Below are 23,932 nucleotides of genomic sequence, written 5' to 3' on the forward strand. Positions count from 1 at the left end.
ATGTTTAAATACTAGTTGGAAGCTGTGGGCAGCTCACTTCCCTTTGTGCCTAGCATCCCGCAGTTCTGCCGTCTCTGCACACTACACTTTAGAAATGTGTCCGCCCCTGTCACGATGTTACGTGCTCGCATGGCAGAAGGGTTTCTGTGAGATGTGCAAGTCTCTCCTCGAAGGAAAACGCAGTTCTTCCTTACAGACCGTTCCACACCCAGGCAGCCTACACTGCTTCTAGGTGTTGCAGTGAACTTAAACATTATTTTAATTTTGTTTTTCATTTTTTAGACCATCCTACTATTTCCTAACATTTATTGCTTTACATTATTGGGATAGTGTCTCTAAATCAAAATTTAATTTCCATAAATGTCTACAGCAATGGTCACAAATTAACATGCAATTTAAACTGGTGCTCTTTGGTGGTGTTTTCCGAGGGGTGCTGATCAGAGTTTAACACCAAGATTAAGAAGGGTTGCCGATACATTTTCTAGTGAGAGGGATTTAAGTTTCCACGTGTTCACCGTGACGAGAAGTGTGCACACTTTATTGCTACTCTATAGAACACATAGTTAAATGAAGCTCGTTCAACCCAAGAGAACTTTAATAGTTACTTGCAATTGTTACTGCAGGCAACAACTTGTACATGATTTTATTTTCAAATCCACAAAAAAAAAAACAAATTTTATACAAATCAGCACTGTAAAAATGTCAGTTACAGCCCCAGAGGCTTTGCTGGCAGAATAATTGTCTAAATTCTAGAATATGGGAAAACAGGTATTTTTCTGGATTCATCTTTTTTTTTTTCCATTTTCTTTTTTACAAAAAATTTACAAGTGAAATGTTACTACGAAACTTTTTATAAGGAATTTTTGCAAAACATTTACATTTTACCATCAACTATTTCTGTTTTAAAATCATTATGTAGATTTAATACCCTATGCTGCACATCAATTTATGTGGGATGACAACTTAGTGACATGCATAAAAAAACCACCACAAGGCATTAAAATGGAGACGTAAATACAAATACTGTTGCAATAAAACAGTTATAAAATTGAAAAATAGGACCTAAACATGCTTATCTAAGTTTGACAAATTAACTTTTTCCTCCTAGATTACACACTTTTATTACTGCTTGCATGAGTGTGATAAATAATGACTTAACATCCAGTTCTAATGTAACCAGCCACACATACACAAAGCTAACCAAAGAGAGTATACTGTCGGAGAAGACTATGCTAACACTGGAGTGCCGCGTGTAAACGCAGAGCTCTGCACTGAGAACTGTACAACGAAAGCTTCCTAACGACGGCAGAGAGTGAGCGGTGAGGTGCCATCGGCCAGACTGCACTGCACAGCCATGTCCCACTGAGTCAAGCACAGGGCACTGACACTGACGACTGCTCTAAGACAGACAGGTGGACTCAGGGTGGTATGCAGGACAGACTGTCAAAATATTTCTAATTTCAGTGGTGAAAATGTGCCTGCTGACAGATTATTTTATATGCTGTAAGGTTATCCAGATTCAGTCTGATACATACGTTTATACTAGGCCTCATTCGGGTTGAGGACAACCTGCACTTCTGATGAGCGTATGTGGACTGCATGAAACTGGCTCATGGGCTGGGGTGTAGAGTGCTCATACGTGGTGCTAACAACAAAAAGTATAGCTCGAGGAAAACATGAGTAAAACATTAAGAAAGTCTCTTTGCATAAAAAAATTTATAGCACTGATTGTGTAGCATGATAGATAAAATATATTTTTGATGTTTCAGCTCCTATATAATAAAATTAAAATTAACACTACCAAATGCTCTTCTGTACCAGACAAAACAACAAACTGATTCTGATGTTTTAAAGCCAGATCCATCAGCTGTTAAGAGTACATTAAATAAAATATACAAAACAATTTACAAAATCCAACTAAAATTTAAAGACTTTGTTACAAGTCTACAAAAGCTTTAAGAAACTTGAAATTTATAACCACAGTGTAAAAATTTTTTCCTTTAATCTCAAAGCTTTTTTATACAAACCGAAAGCACAAAAGGCCTCCAGTTTTCTATAACGCTACAAAGGGCTGGCCTGAAGTGTACATAGTGTAAACAGTGATCATTACAGTATCTCTCCTTCATCAAAAATACAAGAAACATCACAATTTTGGAAGAGAATTCTCATGAGTAGTATTTTCCTGAAATAACAGAGTGCACAGGAAAACACACACCTATGTTCAAACCAGTGACACAACAAAGGAAGTAGGAACAAACTTTTCTCTCCAGACGGTCAGTTTCAATAGTTATGATTCTGTGTAAATGCATCCTAAAAACATGAAGTGTCTTACTAAAGTTTAATCTATTAGAACAATCCAATTGTTTTTCATATGAAACGTTTGGCCATCTTTCCTAATAAGACACTGCTCCATAAGACCCTTGCACAAACAATGAAATATATTTTCAGTCACTATCTGACTGAAAAGTATTCTGGTTTTCCAAAAATAATTTTTGCTTCGTAATATCATATCTACTATACATTTGTTAAGCTGTCTAGACCTTTAGGGAAAATTCTGTTATTGATACAACATAAAGATGTCACCGTGATGTATGTTCCTAATTAATCTAATACAGTACTAGAAATAAAATGGGATTTGCCAATTTTTAGTAAAGGAAATGAAGGTTATAATGCAGTTAAAAATAATTTTCTGCTGGCCTTGAGAAGTATGATAATTCTTTCTTTGGCTACCAAGACAAAGTATAAAGAATCCAGCACATTGTCAAAATAACCCATATTTACAGAATATGAAATTACATAGATCTGTAATCTATGCATGTATTTCCAACATGAACATTTAAAATGAAACTTTGCTATTGAACCCAGGGTTAAGTACACAGTCAACCCTGACTTTAAAACATTGCTGAACTGCTTTGTCTTGCCTTTTTCTGAAGACATCATGGATTCATTCTAACAAATTTTCCCCCAGTATTTTCTTAAGGTTTCAATCTAAAATTTAACCTAAGATTTAGCTCTAAGGTTCGCTTGTGTCTCCAAAATGGAGAAAATAATTGGGTTTCACTGATTGTCTGCATACACACTACTACAATGTAGTGTAATAAAGATCTGAGACACAGCTCAGATTACTATTTTGGAACTTAACCTAATTCAGCTTTTGAAGAATTTTTGATATTTAGAAAAGACGGCCAAAACTATTTTGAACAGATTTTTCTAAAAACCAAGCTAAAGAAACACAGTATTATCCCTATTGTCAGATCAGAATCTGTTTTCTGTGCTAGAGAGTAAAGAAATGCTTGTAAGTTATTCCTGACTAAATTTTTAACAAAGTACTTCCAGACAGAGTAAGTCCAATTAAGGCCCGGCCTGCAAACTCACGTGGTTTATGTAGACATGTCCACAGCACAGGACGGAAAAGGAGGGAAGATTCTGCTTAAAGGTTATGTGATGTATTTCCAAATAACTACAGCAACTTATACCATGGAAGAAATACTTTTCCATTTCCAGTATATTGGTTTTCTTTCTCTATTTTTTTAAATTTTCAACACTTTCTGTGTTGAACCAAAATCCCTGGAATACTTAAAAACGCCAAGGATGCAAACGTGTTTCCTACTCTGTAGTCCACTTGACCAGCCCATTTCCAGATTTTCAACGGTGTGTAAACTTAAGTGCAGCACGAGAGGTCTTTGTTACAAACAGTGTTTCAGAATTCTTCCATGTTTGTTGAAACATTGGGAGTTGCTGGATTCGAATCTTGAGAAATGGCCGCAACTGTGACAATCCGTGGAGAGCCAAGCACCTCTGTGACAGATGAGTCCAGTTCCCCCGAGGTCACAATGGCCAGAGCTGTCCCACCTCCCTTCTTATTCTGGTGAGTTTTGACGTGTTTGGAAAGGTGATCACTCCGCATAAACCTTTTAGAACATTCTGGACATTCAAATCTCTTTTCACCTGTAAACACAGTATTAAATAAAATTATATACATTTTAATTAAATGATTTTTAATTTCTAGTAATTATCTTCCAAGCATATTCCATTTGATAAGATAGGATACGCACAGATATGCCTACTTTGAGTAGGTACATGATGAATTTTTCTTGTTTCTAGGATGGTAAGGGGCAAATCCAGGGCCTTGTTCATGGTGGACAAGCCCTCTACCACTGAGCTATCTCCCAGCCCTTTCTGTTAACAAACAAAATAACAACAACAAATAAAACAAACAGTGTAGAAGAAAATACTTGTGGCTGAAAATAAAAGACTTGAGCTTAGAAGTTGTGTTTTTGCCATGAACTGGGAGCAGGGCTGGGTGGGGGGCAGAGTTGGACCAAGTGAAATAGCCACCCTGAGCCTCAATCCCGCTCCCCCACTAAAAGGATTCCTGACAAAAGAGCTCCTAACAGTCTCTACCAACTAACAAAGCAGAGTGTGCAGGATCACGTGTGCTTAAGTTGAAGTTGATACAGCTGGTCTCACCATTAAACCGCAGATGCATGGTGTGTTTTAGAAGTATTTTAAGCTCAGATTTAATAGTAGTTGAGTTTCACAAGTAAAAGTGGGAGCTGAGTATATATATTTCAATTAAATAGTTTTAAGCTTTCAGGGAACAATGGTGATATTTTGGTCCTTAAATATGTTTTCTACAAAGTATAAGACAATTCTAATTAGAAGCACTTCTATTTATTGAAATAAAAACAAATGTTAACTAAAAAAAAGCCGTCTTCTTTTTGAATAATAGGATAAAATACGTGAAACTGGACCGACAGCTCTATCCTAATGCTTACAAATGGTTAACATTTTAGTCTTAACCCTATCTAGTCCCTCCTATGACTGTCACGGCAGTCAAACAGGTTTTCTTAGTGAAATAACAAAACTCGGATAATACACAGATTCATTCAGTGGATTTTTTTTTTCCTTATCAAGAGAAAAATCTACAATTTCAAAATTTTCCACATCAGATATTCCCTCCTTTTATCTCCAGTGCATTTGCAACATAGAATCTTTCTTTTCAAGGCTAAGTAGATGCATTGGACAAACTTCTCAGAGGCATGGAAAATCCAGGCAGCAAATCTCTACACTAAAGGAGTAAAGGAGTCTAAATATTAGGAATGCTGATCCTCGGGGGGGGGGGGGGGGGGGGGGGGGTGAAAGTAAGACCCAGCCGACAAACAGCATTGAAGTCATTTATCTTCTATTTTACCATAAAAAAAAAGTCCTCTGTTTACAACTTTCAAGCTGGAAAAATCCCGAGTGTCTTGTTTTATATTTTCATTTTATATATGAGTTAAGTTGAGGCTTATAAAAGAATTAGCTTGCCTGGAAGCCACAGAACTTAAGTATGGGCTTTTATGTTACCACACACACCACCATTACGTCACACCAAGCAAGTCGGCTACAGACCAGAGGGGGATGGCGGAGACATGGGGCAGGGAGCCTTCTCTAGGCACACAGCTGGAGGGGAATCTGTACAGTGACAGTCTAGCAAATACTTATTAATTGCAATATTCATAAACTCAGTCACTTTCCAACAAGTACCTGCAGACTATCTGCGCAAGGTGCTGGCCACAGAAAAAACTGACAATTTCTGACTTTAACGTCTGTTCTCAAGTTACCTGTCACCATGCATGCAGACGTACCGCTCCATGACAAATGGCAAGTGGGAAACAGTGGTGACTTGCCCAGCCTGTCTGCCATCCATCTGGCTACTAAGTTAATGTCAAGTAACTAAGGAACAGACTAGAATCTTAAATATTCAAGTTATACTGTACAAGAATACTTTCCTTAGGGAATGACTCCTTTTAGCTCTACATCCTTTTTCAGAGAAGTGTTTTATGGTATATTGGGTGATAATTTTTTATTTCCCACCTTCAGCAAACACTGTTGTGAACTTTATTTCAAGGATGTAAAAAAAATCCTTACATTAACTACAGATGATACAATTTTATAGTCCAATAATATTTGGGCCTTCAAAATTCATGATTACAAACTATCTGATTAATAAATCAATTGATATTGGCTCCTGTCGTAAGAGAACGTGGTCCTACAAGGGTTCATGATTACAAACTATCTGATTAATAAATCAATTGATATTGGCTCCTGTCGTAACAGAGCGTGGTCCTACAAGGGTTCTATGTCCCAATCCCTGGAAGTTACATCTATGTTACCGGGCAATGGGGTTTCATAGCTGTAACTAAGTAAGTTATGGAATTGGATAGCATAAAATTATTACCAACTGTCCAGATGGGTCCAATCTAATCACAGCAGCTGTTCAGAGTGACTGCCCTGCACCCAGAGCTGGAGAGATTAGTGGGGGCCAACCAGAGCTCTCGGACTGCGTCAGGACACATGTGAGAAGAAAACCAGGCACCTTCCAAGAGCGAACACTGGCCAGGTGACCAACAGCAGGGAAGCAGGGACCTGGCATAAGGTTGAGGCTGAACCAGCTGACTGTGATGGGCTCAGAAGCAGCTTATTTCTCCGAGCCTCACGGAGTGCAGCCCCACGCACACCCTGACCTGTGCAGGGCAGCAGCTTCTGACCTAAAGGGCAACTGTGTTAAGATGTAAATTTGTGTTATTCTTTTCAGTTCAGTTTTATGAACTTTTAAGGATAGAGAGTCTTGCCAAATACTGTATTATTTAAACCACGGTCACTTTGAGAATTCTGTTTAATTCTGTACCCCATTTTTTTAATTAGGTAATTTGGTTTAATTGGGTAACTCGGTGGTATTTAATTTCCTGAGTTCTTTATATATTTTAGATATTAGCCCTTTGTCAGATGTAGGGTTGGCGAAGATCTTTTCCCAGTCTGTAGGCTGCAGTTCTATTTTGCTGACAGTGGTGTCCTTTGTCTTACAGAAGCTTTTCAGTTTCGTGAGGTCCCATTTGTTAATTGTTGGTTTTAGAGCCTGAGCTATTGGTGTTCTGCTCAGAAAGCTGTCTCCTGTCCCAATAAGTGCAAGGCTCTTTCCTACTTTTTCTTCTAACAGATTTTATCTGTCTGGTTTTATGTTGAGATCTTTAATCTACTTGGACTGATAGGCTGAGGTCAGATATTGGGGGAGGAGGGCTCCCCCTTTCTGAAGACTAGGGGAGGGAGAAAAGGAGCTGAGGGATGGATGGGGGGACTGGGAGGCGACAAGGGAGGGGGTATGCACACACAAACATACACACACTTAGAAAAAACACTGTATGAATTCAACATTCTAAAAAGCAAAAGGACCAAATTCCAGGTCATATAAATATGGTGATAAAATTTAAGAAGTAAAATAACTGTGTATCAAAAAGAAGGCAGGCACTATGACCTTCAACGCAGCTGCAGCTCAAGATGAAGCAACTGACCTGTGTGGGTCCTTCTGTGTCTCTGCAGCTCATCACTCCGCGTGAACCTCTTGCCACAGAACATCCAGTTGCATATGAACGGCCTCTCCCCAGTGTGCCAGCGCAGGTGTGCTCGCAGGTGCGAGGTCTTGCCGTACACCTTGCCGCAGCCTTCGATGTGGCAAACGTGCTGCTTCTTCTTCCCTGGCTCACTGCTGCCCCTAACAGAGCAAACCAACACCACACCCCAAACTCAGGCCATCTTGTGATTAGAAAAGATGTTTCTGAGTGTGTCTGAACACAAAGAAACACATGAGAACATTTTTCATTGAGGAAAAAGATAAAATACGCCCATGTAGCACACAAAAACTTGCATGAAAATGAGGTAAGCTTCAGAATCTATTCTGTCTACAGCATAGCTCTGATTACCTGAACTTGCTATACAGTAGAAGTTATCCTTAGATTCACAATCCCCCTGCCTCAACCTCCCTATTGTTGGGACTGTAGGCATGCCACCCACACTGGAGGAAAGAAAACAAATCTCTTGAAAATTATCCTCTAAATATCAAAAAGATGGCTAACCTCATTTAAAGCTGTAGGGTACCATGACTCACTTCTAGCAGGTCAGGGTGATAAGGAGTTTCATGAAAGCCCTCCAGCAAAACTAACACATTACACATCTCCCTCCCAACCCACTATTCAAGAGTCTCTGGTCACCGCCCTAAAAACAAGTAACAGCAGAAGTTACTACTCACTCTGAAATGAGAAAGAAGTGTGTAAGAGCAGTGAGTCTATGGATCTAACACTCACTCCTTTTGTTCTCTTACACCTCCATGACAAAGGAAAATTACAGATTGGCACAGCTGTCAACAGGGCTCCCCGGCCTGCCTATCTTCCTAAGAGGGGCAGAGTGCAATGTTTCTCATTCTCCTGCCTGCTGCTAAGGCTGAGTTCCAGTTGAGTGTGGCTGAAAGGCATCCAGCGCCCAATTCACTGAGCTCTGCAGTAACTGACATGATGAAAGTTCATGCAGTTCATCAACTAGAGCTCCCAAGCTGGGAGAGGCAAGGCTAAGAAAACCTGAGACTCTTGCTGTCTCTCCTTCCAAGCATTCAGCTCCTGAAACAGCGCACCCCTCTGTCCCACTTCCTGCCTAAGAGCCCTGACTCCAAAATTCTACCCAGAAACTGACAATCTGAAAGAAAGCTGAAGTTTAACTGGAGGGCTTGTTTTAAAAAGGAAACAACTATTGCAAAGGCACCTGGGGGAAAGATACAGTGTCACTGGAGATAAGGCTAAATGACAGGCTGGTGAGTCTGTGGAAGGGAACAAGGGTAGAAAGGAGAGTGAGCTTTGAGATCAGATAAATTTCAAACATACGCTTCTTGAAGTCAGCAAAATGATAAAGCTTCAGCTAAACTAACCAAGACAAAACGAACCCCTCACAGATGAAAAGCATTGCCAATTTCATCAAAATAAAAAGGATCTTAAAGGAACATTAGGAATACATCTGTTACCAATCACTTACGCAGAGAAGTTCTTAGAAAAATTGAAAACTGACAAAAACCAATCAAACAAAAACAATTGGTCAATCAAAATAAATCTGTAACAAAAAGAATTAGTCAGAACTACACAAAACCTAGGGCCAAATAGTTTGACTGGTGCAATTCCTTCCCCAAATATATATAAATTTTTGTTGTTTGTTTTTTAGATGCACCCCTGGCCGTCCTGAAACTCACTATATAGACGAGGCTGGCCTAACACTCAGAGAGAGCTCCGCCCTGCTCCAGCGCTGGGATTAAAGCTGTGCCCTACTACAGCCACCTCCCCTGTACTGTTGGTGTTTCTGTTTTTTGTTTGTTTGTTTAATGTTTTTTTCAAAGACTTGTTCAAAAGTAAAACTGCAAGGAACACTTCCCAACTAACTCACTTCATGAGGCCAATAATGTCATCAACAAAAGAACATAAAGAAAAATAGACACCAGCACCTCATGAACAGAGATGAAAAGCATCCTCAGCATTACAAGCTAAGCAGCGTGTGCGGCACATGCTTATGGTGTCAGAGTCTCTGGAGGCAGAGGTATGTAAGAGAGGCTGGTGAGGGAAGGGAGGGGGAAGGAGGAGACAAAGGGGCAGCAGACAAAATCCCTGTCATCTATAAGAGAATTATTCGCCGTGACAGGAGGATTTTACCATACATATGCAAGAATCCTTTGACTTGTAACAACTACTTCTACAACAAACGACACAGAAGTATTTTTAAAAGCTCATGATCATTATACCAAATGCAATAAAGTGTTTGGCATAAAAATGGCTAAATGAGAAGAAAAGATGAAATGGTAGGGAGCTTCTTCAACTTGGTCCAGGGCTTTAGAGCTAGTCGTATTTAAACAGAAACTAGAGGACCGCCCCCACCAAAACAAAGAAACAAACAAACAGGGCTACTCCAGAGGGGAAAAATAAATAAAGTCGAGTTATGTTTATTTACAGAGACTATAACTGCATCTGTATACATGCTATAAGCACAGTACTATAATGCATATAATGCTATAATATGGAAACCTTTTTCTTTTATTATTTTTCCACACACTATATTTTGATCGTGTTTTCCTTTCTTCTGCTCCTCCCAGAACGTCACCATTTTCCTATCCAAGAATTTTATGTTGCTTCTCTTTTTTAAAAGAAAACAAAACCACAAAAATAAAAAAGTCAGAACTTGCAAAAGATCAACAAGACAAAAAGTGCCACAACAAAGCAAAATGAAACAAAAAGGCTACCCCCCCCCACACACACATCCTAGAAGACACAGAGTTCGTTTCGTGCTGACCAACCATTCCTGGTGATGGGGGCTGCTCTCGAGTGTGGACGATAAACCCAGTGATGCTCCATTAGAGAGAACTGATGTCCTTTTGCTAGTGGGTATCAGTTGCAAATAGCATCTTGGTTGGAGATGAGACCCCATGTCCTCTTCCTCCTCTCAGGGCTGGACCCTGTCTAACCTGTACAGGTCTTGAACATGTTTTCAGTGTCTTTGAGTTCATATGTGCATCAATCCTGTTATGTCTGGAAGACACTACTTGCTCCCTTGGATTCATCCACCACCTGTGGCTCATGCAATCTTTCTACCTCCTCTTCCACATACAACTCCAGGCCCGAAGGGGAGAAGTCTGATGAAGGCATCCCATTTAGAACTGAGTTCTCTCACTCTGTGCACGATGTCCAGCTATGGGTCTCTGTTAATTTCTATCTACTGCAAGAAGCTTCTCTGATGAGGACTGAGCAAGGCACTGCCCTGTGGGTACAGCAGTATGCCACCAGCAGTCACTCCATTGCTATGTTCCTTTAGCAGAGGAAGGAGGTTTCCCCCGAGGCCCATGACCTATCTAACTTCAGGTGTTTGGCGCTTTATCAGTTTTAAGTATTGCGGTGGATGTAAACATGGGCTTTTGTTGGTTTGTTTGTTTGTTTTTTAATCCCAAGTGTGCGTTGTGAAACTGCCTTGTGTGAGGGCGTGTGATGTTTGTCCACTAGAAAGGGAACTGGTTCTTGGGGGTGGGGCATGGTCTTTACCAGTTGAAAAGCACCCTATATGGACTATGGGAGAGTGTAAATAGTCCAAATGACAAAGATCAATCGCTTTTGCATCGCTCTGCATCTCCTGGCTGTTTATCGCTCCACTTTGAGATGCCCCTAGGGAAAACTGCTCCAGAGAATGCTTCTAGGTTCTGGTTGCTGTGGTTGTGGCGGCTTGTGCTTTATTGTGGGTTTGTTGTTTAATGGGTCTGCTGCAATCCTGATGATGAAGGGCGGACCGCTCCGAGGAACTTAGTGTTCCACTGTCCTCATTAACCTCCTTTCTCTCCTATCTATGCTAGGTGGGCTGGAAGGGAGGTATAGGCATTAAAGAACCCCAAATAAAGTAGGTATTTAAAAGATCAAAGCCAACAAGGTATGGGTTCCATTCATGAAGAAAGCATTGAATTTTAAGAAGTAGTTAATTGCTCCCATAGCATTTGTGCCACTGATGTAGCAAACTATCTTGCAACCGAGTTGCAGGGTTTGTAGCTCAGCCATCTTTCTCTTGCAGCATGCAGAGGACCTTCCCAAACCATGAATGCCAGCTAGTAGAAGAGAAGCCTCTTGTTAGGTATTAGTTTAACATAAGGATTGTCTTTAGAAATAGGGCCTTACTATTAAGATGCAGAGAACAACTGATAGCCTTGGCAGTAGCCTGCGGTGTTTGGGGGCTCAATGGAATCCCAATGGGTAATGACTCAACAAGATGTGACCGTGTGAGCAGCATTATGCACTCATTCCTGGCACCACAGCTCTTCTTTAGAGGCACAGTGTCTAGTCGGGGCCCTGCCATCCCTGCTACTTAGTGACGCCACTTAATTTCCTTTCATATATACTTAGGAAGCTTCTACAGTAGTAGGTTTCCATATGCAGTAGCAGCAGTTCTTTCTTTTCCCAAATGGCTGTTGGCATTAGTTGTATCTCTCCATCTTCCCCCCTTTACTCTTCTCTCCCACCTCCTTTCCTATTTACTCTGACTCAGTTGCCCCTTTATCTCTCCATAGCTTTACTTTATCTCTCCTTAGAACATGTGACATTTGTCTTTTGGGATCTCGGTTACCTTACTCAGCATGTTTTTGCTTTTTGTGGCTTCATACATTTACCTGCAAATTTTATTCTTCTTAACAGCTCAATAATATTCTACTGTGGAAATGTGTCACATTTTATTTGTTTTTTTTGGTTTGTTTGTTTGAGACAGGGTTTCCCTGTATTAGCCTTGGTTGTCCTGGACTCGCTTTGTAGACCAGGCTGGCCTTGAACTCACAGCGATGCGCCTGCCTCTGCCTCCCGAGTGCTGGGATTAAAGGCGTGCAACACCATGCCCGGCTGTGTCACATTTTATTATCCACTCATCAGCTGATGGACATTATGAACAGCCAGGGTTAAAGACTTTCTAGAATTCAATGAAAATGAAGGCACAACATACTTAAACTTATGGATACAATAAAAGCAGTGCTAAGAGGAAAGTACATAGTACTAAGTGCCTTCATAAAGAAATTAGCTGATAACAGCACACCTGAAAGCTCTAGAACAAAAGGAAGGAAACACATCAAATAGGAGTAGATGACAAGAAATCATCAAACTCAGGGCTGAAATCAATAAACTAGAAACAAAGAGAACAATACAAAAAAATCTATGAAATCAATAGCTGTTGAGAAAAATCAAAATAGACAAACCCTTCGCCAAATTAACTAACTGACAGAGGGAGACCATCCAAATTAACAAAATCAGAAATGAAAACGGGGACATAACAGATACTAAGGGAAAAATCATTAGGCTTATTTCAAAAGCCTATATTCCACAAAATTGGAAAATCTAAAAGAAATGGATATTTAATGATAGATTTCATTTATGACAGTTTAAACAGTCCTATAACCCCTAAGGAAATAGAGGTAGTCATCAAAAGTCTCCCAACCAAAAAAGCCCAGGGCCAGATGGCTGTAATGCAGAATTCTACCAGATATTCAAAGAAGAACTAACACCAAGACTCTTCAAACTATTTCACAACATGGAAACATCACCAAACTCATTCTATAAAGCCACAGTCACCATGATACCCAAACAACACAAAGACTCAACAGAGAAAGAGAATATCAGACCAATTCCATTCATGAACATTGATACAAAAATGCTCAATAAAACATTTGGAAACCAAATCCAAGGACACATCAAAATATCATCCACCATGTCAAGTAGGCTTTATCCCTGGGATGCATGGATAGTTCGAGATAAGGAAATCCATCAATGTAATCCACCATATAAACAAGCTGAAAGAAAGTATCACATGATCATTTCATTAGATGCAGAAAAAGCCTTTGACAAAATACAATATCCCTTCACAATAAAAGTCAGAGAGAGAGAGAGAGAGAGAGAGAGATAGAGAGAGAGAGAGAGAGATAGATATCAAGGCAAATGCAAACATACTAAGAGTATATACAGCAAGCCAATAGCTAACATCAAATTAAGTGGAGAGAAATTCTACACAATCCCACTAAAAATCAGAGGTAAGACAAGGCTGCCCACTCTCTCCACACCTCTGCAATACAATGAGTGCTTGAAGTTCTAGATAGAGCAATAAAGGAGCTATAGGGCATGCAAAGAGGAAAGAAAGAAGTCTAAGCATCACTATTTGCAGATGATATAATATATTATATAAATGTGACCCCAAATTCCAGCAGAGAGCTCTTACAGCTGATAAACACCTTCACCAAAATGGCGGAATACAAGATTAATAGGAAAAAAAATCACCAGCCCTCCTGTATACAAATGACAAACAGGCTAAGAAAGAAATTAAGGAAAATATACCCTTCACAATAGCTACAAATAATACAAAGTATCTTGATATAACTCTAACCTAGCAAGTGAAAGACCTGTATGATAAGAACTTCAAGTCTCTGAAGAAAGAAATTGAAAATATCAGAAGGTGGAAAGAGCTCCCATGGGCATAGGAGTAACATAGTAAAAATGCCATTTTACCAAAAGCAATCTACAGATTCAATGCAATTCTCATCAGAATGCCAACACAATTCTTTACAGACCTTTAAAGAAAAAAAAATCTCAACTTCATATGGGAAAAACAAAACAAAACGAAACCCCAACCCTCAAATAGCCAAAATAATCCTGTACAATAAAAGATCTTCATAGGAACTGCCATCCCTGATCTCAAACTGTACTGTAGAACAACAGTAATAAAAACAGCACGGCACTGGCACAGAGATAGGCTGGTTGACCAATGGAATTGAATCGAAGACACAGAAATGAACCCACACACCTATGGACACCTTATTTTTGACTAGGAAGCCAAAAACCTACAGTGGGGGCAGGGGAAGATAGCATCTTCAACAAATGGTGTTGGTCTAACTGGATATCCACATATAGAAAAATGCAAATCGATCCATATTTATCATCCTGCACAAAACTCAAGTCTAAGTGGATCAAAGACTTCAACATGAACACCAGATATATTAAATCTATAGAAGATAAAGTAGGGAAGAGCCTTAAACTCATTGGCACCGGAGACAACTTCCTGAACAGAACACCAACAGCTCAGGCTCTAATATCGACAATTAATAAATGGAACTCTTGAAACTGAAAAGCTTCTGTAAGGCAAAGGATGTTGTCAAAAGGACAAAGTGACGGCCACACACTGGGAAAGGAGCTTCACAACCCTACATCTGATAAAGGGCTAATATACAAAGTATATAAAGAACTTAAAACATTCAGCATCAACAATCCAAATAATCCAATTAAAAACTGGGGTGCAGAGCTAAACAGAGAATTCTCAACAGAGAAATATCTAATGGCTGAGAAGCACCTAAAGAAATACTCAGTGTCCTTAGTCATCAGGGAAATGCCAATCAAGACGACACTGTGATTCTGTTTTGCACCATCAGAATAGCTAAGATCAAAAACTCAAGTGACAGCACATGCTGGTGAGGGTGCAGAGAAAGGGGAACACGTGGCCTGACCCAAGACCCACCCCATGGGAGATAGTCAATCCCTGACATTAACAAAATTCTTCTATTGCTTGTCGATAGGAGTCGAGCAGAATTGCCCTCTGAGAGGATCTACCCAGAAGTGCCTCGAAACAGATGCTGAGACAACTAAACATTGGGCAATGCATAGGGAGCCTTGCAGAAAAGTAGGGGGAAGAAGAAAAGGACCTGGAAGTGACAGGAGCGTCACAAGATGACCTACAGAGCCAACTAGCCAGCGCCCAGAGGGGCTTGTGGAGACTGAGGCACCTGGGACCTGGGCCCCACACAGAGGCAGCTAATGGGAAGCCCTGACATGGACCTGGCAATGGAGTCTTCAACATGACATCAAAAGCAAAAGCATCCAAGAAGAATGGACGAATCATACTTGAAAAGACCTTGTGTTTTGAGGCACGCACTCCTTACAAGTATCTGGGCATCCCACACACTAGGAAACGATGTCCCTACGCCATGGACTTGGGATCTTATACTCCAAATATACAGGAAACAACTGTTCAATGACTGTCTTTTAAGTTGACGCAATTAAACGTGGAAAAATGACCTAAATACACATTTCTCTAAAGATACAAAAACAAGGAAAACCACACAAAAAGATGATCAATATCACTAATCACTAAGAAAATTTCAACCAAAACCATACAGTGATACCACTTTCAGAGAGTAGCAGCTGACTTTTAAGAAGCGGACAGTCAGGTAGTGACGAGCAACTCTATGGAGAAGTGGACGCCTCCTCATACAGTGCTGGAGGAACACAGTAGTGCAACCATTTTAAAAAATAGTGTGGCAGTTCCTGAAATGGCTAAACACAGCAGACCATCTGGGAAGTATATTTCTATTCATGTGTGCATGCGCGCGCGCGCGCGCACACACACACACACACACACACAGAAGGGGGAACTGAATTCTGCACAAACATTTTTTTTCTTAAATGGTTTTTTAAAAAAATATTTTTATTTAGTTTTAATTTATGTGCATTGGTGTGAGGGTGTCAGATCTTGGAGTTACAGACAGTTGTGAGCTGCCATGTGGGTGCTGGGAATTGAACTTGGGTCCTTTGGAAGAGCAGGCCGTGCTCTTAACCACTGAGCCATCTCTCCAGCCCCACAAACACTTATATACATGTATACAGTGGCATTACTCACAATGGTCAATAAGAGTTTAGCTGTGTATAAGATGTGTCTACACACACACACACACACACACACACACACACACACACACACACACACACACACACACACACCAGAAGAAATGAAGGGGCCATCACAAAAATTCAAATACTGGATGACTCCATAAATACAGAAATCTCAGGAATTTGGGGTCAGGACTTTTTGAGATGACAAGAGTGACAAGAGTGGTTCAAAGCAGACCATGGTGACACCTGTGTTACTGTGACTGGGCTCCAAGGTACTGCACTATATACGGTGAACTCGTAAACAGTACGGCACAGGAGTTAGTCTGAAGTACACAGAGCCGTTCAAAGATCTTACCTAGTAAGTGAAAAGGAAATTCATTTACTAAGAACTTATAAAGCACAACGCAGGACTGCCTCACAAAGTCCAACTTAACTCCCGGTGTAACCCTGCACTCCAGCTTCTGAGAGACAAGGCTAGAGGAAGCGGCCAGGGACTGATTTGATTAACTGCAGAGAGCCAGGGTGAAAACAGCCGTTACCTTCCTTCTCCTTCCCTACAGTTAGGACATGAGCAGGCGACTCGCCGAAGCCTCTTGCCAGGCTGCACATCTGCATCAGGGGTCGGCTGGCCCTGCTGCAAATGCACTTGTGTGAGTTGGTCAGGACTAACAGCACCGATCGTCGCATTAGCGATGCCTCCGACTGCTACCGTTACGGGAGCTATCGTAGCTTGCTGAACTTTCACTCCATCCTGTCCTTGCTGCTGGCCTAAAAGAGACACAGAAAAACAGAGCATTTTAATACATTCTATTCCTAAAAGAATATGAAAAAAAAAATCCATGTGGACATTTTAAAGTTTTAAAAACATTAGTTTTTAGCAATTCACAAAAAGCAAATGGGTTAATGATTTATACCAGGTTAACCTTTCCATAACATGCGACATTCGCCCAGCTGCTGGGGTTCTCTGTGCATACAACCCCCTGACTGAAACACTGTGAGGACACGTGAGATATCTGAAAACCGTGACACCTAGGCTGAAAACGCTACATAAATATAAACCAGCATTACAATTTCCTGTCAACAACATATCTCATATGGTAAGGAAATAGAGGAATAAAGATGGTGGGGGCACCACCTTTAATCTCAGGACTGAGAGGCAGAAGCAGGCAGATCGCTGAGTTTGAGGCCAGCCTGGTCTACAGATTGAGTTCTAGGACAGCTAGGGCTGCAAAAAGAAACTCTGTCTCAAAAAACAAAACCAAACCAGAAAACAAAGGAATGAGAAATACATAGGGAAAGGGTTAAGTATTATGGATAATTCTCATTTTTAAACAATTAAGCAAACATCTCCTTACTGAGGACAAACAATGTTTTTGCTTTTAGTATAGAAACAGAAAGAAATGTTTTCTTACTTTATCGTTTGACACAGGGCACTGCTATATAGCAAAGGCTGACCTGGAGCTTACTATATAACTCAGCTGTCATTCTCCTGCCTCAGCATCCTAGTGCTCGGGGTACAGGCAGACACCACCCCGTGTCTATCCTAAGTGGTTTAAATGCAAAACCAGCAATGACATCCGTACAGCCAATAGAGCTGACAGAATTTTTATTTTTAACTTCAGTTTTTTTCTTATGCATTCACTGCTTTACTCCTTACGTCTGTCTCGGGTCACAACTAGCTTCTTTTCTAGGGGAGTGTGTCACAAGTGCAGAGGACTGAAGGACACACATGCCCATTCACCTCTGTCCCCGGGTCTGACTCATGTGAAGGGCCTGGAAGGAAAGTGTCAGTTGATGAGTGCTCTGCCTCAGAGATTTGATGTAAGGATGAGTTAGTACTTACAAGTCCCACATGTTAACTGCTGTCACCTCTAGTCACTGAGCTGAGTGGCAAGACATGGACACAGTATGCCAGGGGAAACAAATGTGGGTGTAAAATAAAAGAGCTTACTTTAAAACTGTATTGTAGTGCTTTAAACATTTGGGAGAACAGTGAAAATCACCAAGTAAGAAATACTATACTTTTTATCAACAAACAACCCCTGACTCAACTCCCCCATTCAATTTAATCTCCTCTCCCACAGCCCCTCACCTCCTCAGGAGCCCCCAAGGCTAAATCACAGTGGCAGCCATCCTCCAGGGCCCACAAGGGGCTGTTTTCAGGACACCCCCCATCACCATCAAGCCCCTCACACAAAATGGCATACACAGCATAACCCCGCTAGCTTATATCACCACTAGTTTACCTGTAACATCTAATACAACCTATGAAGAAGCTGTAATATTGTACCACGCTTTTAAAGTTTCCAAGTTGCTGGGTGTGGTAACACACCTTTCATCCCAGCCCTCAGCAGGCACAGGCAGGAGGATCTTTGAATTCAAGGCTAGTGTGGTCTACAAAGTGAGTTCCAGGACAGCCAGGGCTGCATAGTATCCCTGTCTCAAAACAAGTTAGCTGAAGCCCTACATCTCAGACCCTGCCCAAGTGTTCCATCTGTGGGTTGGTTAGATCTTCGGGCTGAACCATAAGACACAGTAGTAAGCTCAGTGTAAAAAACAAAAAACCAAAACCAACCAACCAAACAAAAAAACCTTTGTTGGAAGGGTTTCAGGAAGTTCACAACGTGCTCACCTTTGAATCAGCACATATGGTAAATGAAGTGATTCAAGTGAGGGCCCAGCTGTGAAATTGCTGCACTCCTGGGGACTCTGTGCTCTTCCTCCAAGCAGTCGTCACCCTGACCTCCCTAAAAATCCTTGCCTCTTACTGACTTTAAGAATCATTTCTGCCAAATACTGTGGTGCATACCTTTAATCTCAGCATTAGGGAGGCAGATGTGTAGAGAAAACTCTCTCTCTCTCTCTCTCTCTCTCTCTCTCTCTGGGGCTGGGGCTGAAGCTCAGTATGAAATTGCTTCCCAATTCACAAAGCCTGACAATCAATCCCCACTGGTAGCCCCCACCCCTCAAAGAGGGAAGAGGGTCACACTTCTCATTATCAAGTTGGTTTTTCATAGGTAAAAATCTTAAATTGTAAAGCAATATACAAATACAAAGTATAATTACTATGCTCAAATGAACCTTGAGTATTTGCAAGTTTGATGTATTCCATAAGAGACTCTTGGCTAAGCAAACTACTCAAACTACCTGGACACCTGGGATCACAGTGATGTCCACCATGGAAACAACAGCTCTGGGAACAGAGTTCCGTGTGAGCAGACGCTGCACAGAATCTTTACAGCTCGGCACTCAAGGAGCAGAGATGCTCCCACATGGGAAACACTCTTTACGCCCCTGAGGTCACGACAGTCTAATCACAAAGTTCTAGCTATCACTTACACAGCCGTGGGTCATAACATCTACCACGACCTTCACTGTTTAAGAATTGGCTGTAGGTCCCAGCATCCTTAGAGCCCTGACCACATCGCTGAGTAACTCCAGCTCCGCACTGTGAGTATTTCCATCTGCTCAAGGTCTGTACAGCTTGACGAATTACTCTGATGAGTACTTTAGGGCAAGGTATAGTCGGACTTATCCAGTTAAGTCTGGTACCATTCTTCATCTGGACAAGCTTCTCAGACAACTCAAGTGGTTTTATTTCCACTACCAGTAATCCACGGAACCCTGCAGCAAGACACGTAAAGGCCCTGTGAGCCGACAGCACAGTCTTTCCCTGGCTGGTCTACTCCTAAACAAACTAGAGTGCTCTTCTTTGTAGGGCTTGTGCACACACTCCTCAGCTTGGGCAGGGGCACCGTTGCCTTTAGATCTTTGGATGGCTGGCTCTTCAGCGATGCTCTGGTTTCAGTTCTCTTTAGAAATGGCACTCCTAATCACACACTGACAAGGTCTCCATCTCAAATCATTACCTGGCTTTGTCTGTCTGTTTCTTCTTTGGTGTGTGTGCACACCCAGCAGCAGACCCTGGATGTCCTGCTTTATCACCCTGCTTTGTTCGTGGAGACCTCACCCATTAGCGGCTCCTGACTCCTGGCTTCTTGAACTCATCTCACTAGATGATGCTCCATCTGCCTGAGTTTGTCATCTAAGAACACAGGTGTAAGTCAGCTCAACGTAGGCTGCTTTCCCCAGAACCTATTGCATCCAACGCAGGCAAAAGAGGTGGCTCAGAAGTCGTGTGCTGTTCCCTCCAGATGTCGTGGGGTGAATCACAGGGAGTTAGCATTTTTACCGCAGTCCACACTTGCTGACCTGACAGCATCTTCTTCCACTCTCATCCCTACATTCAGCGAGCCCCGTTTCCTTTATGAAACTCGTGCTCTATTTTCCTTAGGTCTCTGGCACAGTCTCCTATCCCAAGACCCCAGTCTTACATTATTCACCGCAACCTCAATGTTTATACGCTCAACTATAGCCCTACAATCAAACACACCTCAAAGTGCACAAATGAAATTTAAATATGGTGCACTGTGTGAGTCTGTGCCAGTTAGCTATAAGTAACTGGACTAAAGCCTTTCAAAGACGTAGATAGATGTAGGGGCTGGAGAGAGAGAGAGCCTGTGGTACAGGGTTAAAGCAAACATGCCTGCACCGAGGGTTTAGCACTCGCTTTTGCTGTGGTCACGGCTTTGGAGAGGGAGGATTTATTTGGCTCACAGCTTCAGAGGCATCATTACAGGGATTCTGGGCCTGGAGTGATGGAGGTGTCATGGCAAATGGATGCGGCAGAAGAAAGCCAGTCATTCATGCCAGATACTGAGGTCACGTTACAGGAAGAGGTCAGGAATAAGGTCACAGACTGTTGAGACGGCTCCAAAGGTGAAGGTGGCGCTTGCTCCCAGGCCTGACACCTTGAGTTCAATCCCTGAGACCCACATGCTCTCCTAATGTGATTAAGAAGATTTGCCTGTCCATAGCATGCCTCACTGTTCTGATTCCCCAGCCCGTCCCCAGCCCGTCACAGCTCATTCAGTATGAATTCATCAGTGAATGATTCCATGAATGAAGGTAGCAACCTGATGATCTAATCACTGTTGGGGGCGCCACAAGTTGGGAACCAATCCTTCAATATATGAGCCCTCTTAGAGCAAATTTCATATCTAAGCCCAACAGCACATCTGGATATTATGCGTCTCCATTACAAAACGACCTTGTATCATGTGAGGGCTGCAACCATCTGCTTCTCTTCAGGTAAACTACAGCCTGAGAAAATTAAGGAATAGTCAAGCCACTTCTTCTCAATTTAAGTGAATGAATAACAAATGACTTCCGGGGCTCCTTACAGACTGTGGATCATGTACAGTTTGAAAACCAATATTCAGACAATGAGTAATCACAGTGTTAACAGTCTTACAGGCTCAACAGTCTTTGAGGCAAACACTCCTCTCTAAGAGTTACGGCTCCCCAGTTAGTCTCTTCTTTTGAGATGAAGGGAGAACAGGAATCAACTGAGATAAAGTGTATTTATTTAGAACACAATGTACAGTGTCTGGAATACAATAAACACGCCAGAGAAATGTGAACTCCAATAAATGTGAAGCTGTAAAATTCATAAAGTACAGCTGCTAATAGCAGACATTCCGATTTCTACATCTCTGCAGGAGAATAGCTGTAGCTGCATCTGGAATTCACCCCTTGAAGGGCCAGCTCAGAGCCTGGTCCCAGCCTGGTGCTACTGGGAAATCATGGGAACTTTAAGTGGGACCTAGCTGCAGCGTTTAATGGAGTGGGGAATGCCTCTGGAAGGAGATTATGGATTCTGGCTTTTCTGCCTACGTCCCTGGGGTGAAGGAACGAGGATGTGCTGCACCCTCCTCTCCCCTCCCCTGAACACTAGGGGGTAAAACCTACAAAACTATGAGTTATTTTAGACTTTTCTTTTTGTAGTTTCATTATTTCAGGCATTTTATAGTAACAGAAAGCTAATGAACACAAAATGCAGTATATAAGTGAGATTTATTCACCCAAAAACACACCTCCTAAGTACTCACTTATATTTGATGCTTAATATTGCTAGCAAAATAAAAACTAAAGGGAATCTAATGTAAAATACTTCCTGTAAAGATAATAAACTCAAAGTACTTATAATAAGCACAATAAAGCAATGTACACAATATATCTACACTAGACACAGGAAAGTGATTTACAATAAGGAGCAACGATGAGAATGTATTTAAACCCCCACTCCAACGCAGCATGCTGCTAGGGATTAAAGTTTTAAAAAGTGAAGAGTTAAGTAGTTAAAAAAAAAAAAAAAAATCCTCCAAGAATGCAGCGTCCCAGCAGGATTGTAAATTTAAGGCCAGCCTGGCCTGCAGAGCCAGCCCCTGGTCAACAAACCACACAATTCCCTTTAGGGTTGGAGGATAAACAGGAAGGATCTTAATCAATTTAAGAGATTCTAGATTAGGGAAAGGAGACCATTGTTGAGACATGTCATCTTCCCCTATGCAATGCACAGAAAAGCTGCCACTTAATGTCATTTATGCTTAAGCAGTTGACTAAGTGGCTACAGTGAGTGTCCCTGTGCACGTAAGCACTGGGTGTTCTCTTCTAGACCACAGAGGCTCGACAGATCCCCCACGTCTGCGCAACTCACCACCGGAGCACTAACAGGCACAGACCTACATTAGCCAGAATTCAGAGCTGTGCATTCTTTTCAGGACGGCGGCTGCGTCCTTTCTTGGGAATTAGGAATACTATTTGAGCTTTGGAGACACAAAAGCTCTATATGCATATTACCCACCTACCAATCAGATGTCTAAAGACATTCCTCCTTGGAATATCCCTAAACTAGGAAAGAAAGCAGCCATGTACAAAGCCAGGCGTGGCCATGGCTGCATATGCCTGTAGCCCTAGCTTATGTGGTGGGGTGGGGGAGACAGGCAGACCACTGGCACTCACTGGCCAGCCCTGAGTCTACCCAACCAACGAGTTTTGGGTTCTTTGGGTTACCCAACACCAACACCTCTGGTTGCCACATGAATGTGCACATACGTGTACACATATACGTTATGTGTGTGTGTGTGCGTGCACACACACACACACACACACACACACACACACTTAGTCCAAACAAAGACACATTCCTTTTTTACTTCTAATTCTTTCTACTTATTTCAACCTTGTTAAACAAGTACAGCCGCCTGTCATCCACTATCCGTACTGAGCCATCTTATACATAAGCGTGACAACAAATACTCCACGAAGTTCTAGAAGGCTACTTTTCAGAACAGATTTTTTTGGGAGGGGCGGTTCGAGACAAGGTTTCTCTTGAAGTCCTGGTCTTGCTTTGTAGATCAGGCTGGCTTTGAACTCACAGAGATCTGCCTGCCTCTGCCTCCTGAGAGTTGGGATTACAGGCGTGCGCAAGCATGTGTTAAAGGAAGAATTTTCACAGCCTGGTCCTTGCCATGATGCCTCTGTAAGAAGTGCTGTATCTGTAATTCCCTGACCACATCACGTACTCCATGACGCTGCCCTTTGACCATGAGTGTCCTTGCTCTATCAGTCTGACTAGTCTCTAGCCATGACTCCTGAGTTACTTTCTATCACCTTCTCTGGGGAAGCTTCTTCACAAATTCCTTCAAGGACAGTTTCCACACAGGAGACTCTCATCCCACGGGACTAGGATTCTTGTATTTAAATGCATCATCACACTGTGTCTTTACAGCTAGGATGTCACACACACCCACAGCCCTCATTGAACATACAGATTCTAACACAGATTCTATAAAGCCCTCTTTCACTTAGTTTCTGTAGCTACCACACACCTGGCACTTAACAAGGTCAATAAATATTTACTAATTGAATAATTATAATCTCCACTCAAGCTTTTCTGTAACAGTCCCAAGGCATCACCTTCTCTCTGTTTTGAAACTATCCTGGTGTATTCTATACCTACACTCTTGGCGCCCTGTTTCAGTAGCTGAAGGTTTAGCTTAGCATGCCTA

The 23,932-nt window shown here is 41.7% G+C and overlaps 1 protein-coding gene across 1 annotated transcript in view; it reads right to left on the reverse strand.

Annotated features, from left to right (window-relative positions):
- Positions 1 to 1,582: 1,582 nt before the first annotated feature.
- Sp4 (Sp4 transcription factor) overlaps positions 1,583 to 23,932 on the reverse strand; it is a 48,866-nt gene continuing 26,516 nt past the window's right edge. Inside the window, exons 4-6 of the mRNA XM_051152539.1 lie at positions 16,559 to 16,787; positions 7,335 to 7,534; positions 1,583 to 3,948 (exon numbers count right to left, since the gene is read on the reverse strand). Coding sequence (XP_051008496.1) covers positions 3,701 to 3,948; positions 7,335 to 7,534; positions 16,559 to 16,787 — 677 coding nt within the window. The 3' untranslated portion in view covers positions 1,583 to 3,700. The remainder of the gene's footprint in view (positions 3,949 to 7,334; positions 7,535 to 16,558; positions 16,788 to 23,932) is intronic.

This window comes from Acomys russatus, chromosome 1 (assembly GCF_903995435.1).
Source record: "Acomys russatus chromosome 1, mAcoRus1.1, whole genome shotgun sequence".
In the NCBI taxonomy this organism is placed as follows: Eukaryota; Metazoa; Chordata; class Mammalia; order Rodentia; family Muridae; genus Acomys; species Acomys russatus.